This window comes from Macrobrachium rosenbergii, chromosome 14 (assembly GCF_040412425.1).
Source record: "Macrobrachium rosenbergii isolate ZJJX-2024 chromosome 14, ASM4041242v1, whole genome shotgun sequence".
NCBI lineage: Eukaryota > Metazoa > Arthropoda > Malacostraca > Decapoda > Palaemonidae > Macrobrachium > Macrobrachium rosenbergii.
In genome coordinates, this window is record NC_089754.1 from 7,094,946 (window position 1) to 7,100,644 (window position 5,699).

At 51.6% G+C, this 5,699-nt stretch overlaps 1 protein-coding gene across 1 annotated transcript; it reads right to left on the minus strand.

Moving 5' to 3' along the window:
- Window positions 1-1,984: 1,984 nt before the first annotated feature.
- Window positions 1,985-3,193, minus strand: LOC136845481 (uncharacterized). Its single transcript, XM_067115655.1, has one exon. It carries the CDS (start codon window positions 3,191-3,193, stop codon window positions 1,985-1,987), a length of 1,209 nt encoding a protein of 402 aa, XP_066971756.1.
- Window positions 3,194-5,699: the final 2,506 nt, after the last annotated feature.

Sequence of the window (5,699 nt, forward strand, 5' to 3'; positions counted from 1 at the left end):
TCTTTCCCTTCCTCCCTTCCTAGCCAAGGCTGGGGGAGGTCAAAAGGGCTGGGGAGACTCCTCTCCCTTCTTAGAAGAACAAGATTGGGCTATTTCTTTGGGTTGCGGGGAAGCAGGTTTCCTCACAACACCAGACACTGAAGGCTTAGCAACACCCAAGGGCTTGGCTTCCAGTGCCTTTGCTCCTACAACTGGTTTGTAGGACACAAAGTCGTTGATCAGTCCCGGGACTCCATGCTTCTTATCCCCAAAGCCACGTCTACATTACTCTCCAGAATGAGTAATGAAGAGCTCTCCACTGACTGTTCCTTAGGGAGAGACTACTCTTGTGGGAAAACTGCCAGGGGAAGAGGGATGCAGCCACTTCCCTCCTTCTTAGAATGAGAGTTGCCCTAAGACTGGAACTCTGGTGTGCTAGGAGAGTCAACTCCTTTCCTCGTGACACCAACAACCTCCTGAACGTCACCCTCTCATCCTGAAATAAGATACTTATCACAGCAAGCCTACCCTGTTGCCTATGTAAGCGTGGCTCAAAGACCTCACTTGCCGAACAAATGGGTTATGCATACTCTTTCCTATGTTTCTCCTTAAGAGACACAAGGAGTAAACTGTCCTGAGCAGCATCACGTATTCAGTCCCAAGACCAAGGAGAGAGGGAAGAATGTGCACATTCATCCACAGGTGATCCTGAAGAACAGCTTGACAATGAGGAAGAGAAAGTTGATGAAGGGTTTCAAGAACACGTCTTCTTTATCATTTCTTGAGTCTTGCTAATCTTAAATGCCAAATGGGTGGACAAGCAAGAACTAAAGACACTGACATTAAAGCAGCAACTGAGGGTCCACCACTTGGGGACTACTACTACAGGAGGATTCTCCCTCCTTCATGGAAGCTGAGGAAGCAGCCACAGGAGCTGCAGCAGACATAGCAACAGCAGCTGGCAAAGAAGAGAGCTTCTCCATAGCTAGGTTGTCATAAAGGTAGCTACAGGTGGAATACCTGGGATGTTGGGCATGGGTCATATCTTTTGCAGATACTCTAACAAAGGCAGCTTCCTCATACCTGGAACATCATAGTCAATTAAGGAATAGAGAGTGTGGTGAAATCTGGCAATAGATGCTGATGGATTTGGAGTCCACTTACGACATCTGAGGAGTCAAGGTATTGATCCCCTTCACCTGTTCTTCCATCTTCTATGCCAAGGACAGAGCAGATGAGAGATGGTCCTAAGAGGGCACATCTCTGTCTGATGACTCTTGTAAGGGCATGCGCAGAGCACGGGACAGGAAACCTAAACGAGAGTCACGTGCCACTCAGGGAACAGTTCCCTGGGACAGCAAGACCAAAGAAGCTTCTCATCCATAGTTAATCTCAATTGAGGAGAAAAAGGCTACTTCAGATAGAAGATTAAGTTGCAAGGGCCTGCATTTTTCACAAAAGAAAGGGAGAGAAGCAACCCTCAGCGAAGAAGATGAGGAAGTCCAGACTTGAAGAGCGACTCTGACCCGAGAAGAAGTTCCGTCAACAACACCAACCAGTGAAGACGGATCCAGTCCCTGGGACAGCGTTGCAGAAGACTTCAAGAGATATCCAACTATATCCATTGCCATTCAGCGAAAAAGCCTATGCTTGCAAGGAAAGATGGACGGTCTCCTAGTCCTGAACACACAGGGATGTACTGCCTGAAGAACCACTTCTTGTGTAGCTGCTACAGGAGGTTGGGTCAGATACCTTGGAAGCAGAGCTATCAGGTCAGGTGAAAGGCGAAGTCCTCCAGCACTTGTTTGTAACTCAGGGTGAGCAATGCTTGTGAACCCCTAGCGAAACAGACAAATATGGTGGGAAAAACATAGATATCGATTTTCCCAAAAAGAAAGCATGCCTAACCGTAGCGGCCCATGGGTCTGGTACGAAGGAGCGAGAAATCTGCCGACTTTGTTGTGCCGGGAGGCAACAGAGAGACAGTGGGATCTCTCAGCCCGAGTCAAGGAGAGTGCTTTTGCCTAGGCAAAGCAGTCTCCCGAGGAGAGCGGAGCGGCTCGTGTGAGCCAAATCGCATGCTCACTTCGCCCAAGCCAGGCTGGCTGTGTGGGCGTGGCCGGGGACTGGGAGGAGTCGAGCGCGCGTCTGGCTGGCACGAGCTTGCGCTGTCCTCTGGACATGCCCCCGTCTTCTTCAAGGCCGTATCCTCTCGGGAAGACTGAGCAGGGGACCTCTTCTCCGTCTCTCCTGGTGTTCGGCCCTGAGGGGCCAAAGCGTAATCCCAAGAACCTGACTTGGCACTCCCAGGAGTGCCTGCAGGAAGAGCTGGGTCTGTACGGCGAGAAGTTTCTCCCGTATCAGCCTGGGGTACCTGGGTCTCCTTGGAGACCCAGGTACTCGGAGCAACTCGCGTACGAGTGTCTGATGTGGACTCGCTGGCCTTAGAAGCAGGAATTTTCTTAGGCACGGCGGGGGGAGTGCAGACCTTGGTCTGCACGCCCTTGGCTCCCGATGCCACTGACCCAGAAGTCAGGGCAGCGGTTCCCTGATCCGTGGATCGGGAAGAGCCGACGAGAGATCCCACTGCCTTCCCTGTGGAAGGAGGCAGTCCCTTGGAAGTCTCGGTGCGAGACTTCTCAGGGCGGGGAGAGGCAGACTTCTTCTTCTTCGGCCGTGAAGCCTCGGTAGGAGAAGAAGAAGAGGCAGCAGACAAAGATGATGACGAAGACGAAGACGAAGATGATGGCACCTTTCTAGACCTCTTCTTCTTCTTCTTCACCATCTTCTTCAGTATCGCTGTCAGGTCCCCATACCAAGCAGGCGCAGCCGAAGACTCAGGAACAGGAGGAGAGGCTGCAGCAGAAGGCGCATCCCGGGTAGAGACTGTGGTGCTCGGGCCAGCACTTACCTGGGCAGGAGCAACCGCATGTTGGCCAGGAATGAAAGTAGGCGGGGCCAGGAATGCAGGCACGGGTGGTGCTTGGGCAGCCAGGCCAGGACGCACCAGAGTCGAAGGTATGGGGAGAGGAAAAGACGAAGTGCCAGGTTGGATCGAGAAGCGAGAAGCCGGAACCATAGTTGAAATCGGGCCAGGGTCAGCAACGGGAGCAGGATCAGTCACATATGGAAGAGTTGACGTCACCATGTAGGAGGGGCCTGGTCGCGCAAACGTGGCCAGGAACCCAGGTGGCAGCGGTACTGCATGATGCATGGCAGGGGCAGCCTAGACCTGGGTATCCAGGTGCGAAGCTACCAACACCGGGAGCTTGGTGGACCCTGACATGGTGACCGAGGTTGTGGTGATTGTCGCTGCAGAGTGAGTGGTCGCTAGAGCGCTGGATAGATGTGAGACCAATCCCTCCAGTGACAGTACGCCAGGTAGGCCCAGGTGTAGCCAGGTTGATGAAATGTCCGTTGCCTGGCTATCCAGCCCAAGACCTGAAGCAAAAGTCAGGTTAGGTTGGGAAGCCTCTACCCGCTCTGGAGGAAAAAATTCCCCTCTAGAACGGGAAGAGACCCCCGAGAGGATGTCCCGGTCCACCTCTCCCCCATGCCCTTCCACAACCGATGAGACGAATGAGGAAGGGGAGGGGGAGTCCTCACCCAAAGGAGAGGGAGCAAGCAGGGAAAGCTCACCGGGAGGGAGAAACAAACCCGACACATTTGCCATCACCGGAGTCGTCGGGGGTGTATTACCCTTGGACGATTCCTTGGCAGGCTTACGATGGTAACGTCTCCTCCCCTCGAACTCCCTCCATTGCTCGGGAGACCAAGAGCAACACTCACTACAAGGAGCGTCACGCGAACACACACACCCCCTGCAAGATGGGCAGAAAGCGTGTGGGTGGGCTTCGACACTAGACCTAAATGAATGGCATTTCTTTCCTTCCACCCCGGGACACACACGCTGGGGATAGGAAGGCTTAGAAGGCTTGTACATATTCATTAGTAAAGAAAACAACAAAGATTTCCCACCAAAAAAGGAGAAAATAAGCAGTCAGGCAGAGAGCACGAAGAACATCGTCCGCATGCTACGACGGCCGAAAGCAAATTGGAATGTTTACATCCGGGTAGGCAGTACTCCCGCCTCCCGGACAGTAGTTAATTGCCTAACCACCTTGTTTGAAGTTCAATGGCCATTTCCAGCCTACACCTGAAAGTAATCCCTAATGTAGAGGACCGAGGTTTGTATATTGTGTCAGAACAAATATCATTTATTAATATAACAATTTTTAAAGTAAATTGTATTTTTCCTAACGATACAAACCCGAGGTCCTTTACATTAGGGATTACTTTCAGGCATAGGCTGGAAATGGCCGTTGAACTTCAAACAAGGTGGTTAGGCAGTTAAATACTGTCCGGGAGGCGGGAGTACCGCCTGCCTGGATGTTTACATTCCAATTTGCCTTTTGGCTCAGGTATCAGATTGAGGGGTGGCATGAGGTGGGCATAAAGTGTAAAGGACCTCGGGTTTGTATAGTTAGGAAAAATACAATTTACTTTAAAAATTGTTATTTGTTCTGACACAATATACAAACCCTCGGTCCTTTACATTAGGAAACTTACCGATTGGAGGGAGGAATCTGATTAAGTCTCCATGAACTGACTGGAGTTCACCACCTTGTCTTCCCTTCCTGGTCTTGAGAGCGAGGAAGGGCAAAAACTGCCTCTGACAAAAGATCAGGTTGTAAGAAACGCAGGATCAGTTGTCAGACTTCTGGGTCCCTTTGCATGAAAGAGGAAGACGTCAGTTCATGCAAAGTAGGCTAGGAAGAATTTGACGTCGGATGACATAAAGGCAAATACGAGCATTGGGTTTGTCTTATAGTCATGGTCTCCTTCCTCCCCTTGCAAGAGGAAGGAGTGGGGTTGCTTCTATCAACCTGAACGGAAGAATAGAATGGGAGCTCCCGTTATGTGCTTACCTGTATCGACCGCCAGATCCAGCTTGTAACGGCACGTTCGCTCCCTGCCCGTGGGAAGAGAGCCAGGATGGGGAGAAGGAAGAGAGGCCAGTCACTCCACATTCATTCTCCCAGTCAAAACCGTACAACTTAGGTGAGACGCAACCTGTCCTGTTAGAGGAGCTGGGTAAGCTACACAACTTGTTGAGCAGCCACCACAGGACCCAAAGAAAAAGTGTCCAAGGACTTGTGTGCAACATCTTGGAGGTAGAAGGAGGTGAAGGTAGTCTGCTGGGACCACACTCCTGCCTTCGGCACCTGTGATACCGACATATTCTTCCGGAATGCGAGGAACGCACCAATGCTGCGGACCTCGTGAGCTCTCGGACGAAGCATACCGGTGTCGTCTTCCTCTGCAGCAGAGTACGCACTCCTTATCATCTCACGAAGCCAGAAAGAGATGGTGTTCTTGGACACTTCTTTCTTGGTCGAGCCAGTACTAGCGAAGAGTCGTCGACACTCAGGCTGGAGGTGTCAAGTCTGCTTCAGATAGTGCCGCAGCACTCTAACAGGACACAGTAGCATCTCGTCTGGTTCATTACCTACAAAGTCCTCTAGGGAGGGGATCGTGAAGGACTTGCGCGTCAGGGACCAAAGGATTCTGAGTCTTCGCTATGAAATCCAGGACGAAATCGAGCGTAACTGATCTCATCCCCTCGAGTGTTTAACATCAAAGGAAAGTCCGTGAAGCTCGCCAACTCTCTTCGCAGATGCCAGGGCTAGCAGGAAGACGGTCTTCAGGGTCAGATCCCT

Bases quoted from the DNA above. Each gene is read 5' to 3' on its own strand.
- LOC136845481 (XM_067115655.1), bottom strand. From the start codon at position 3,193: ATGCATCATGCAGTACCGCTGCCACCTGGGTTCCTGGCCACGTTTGCG.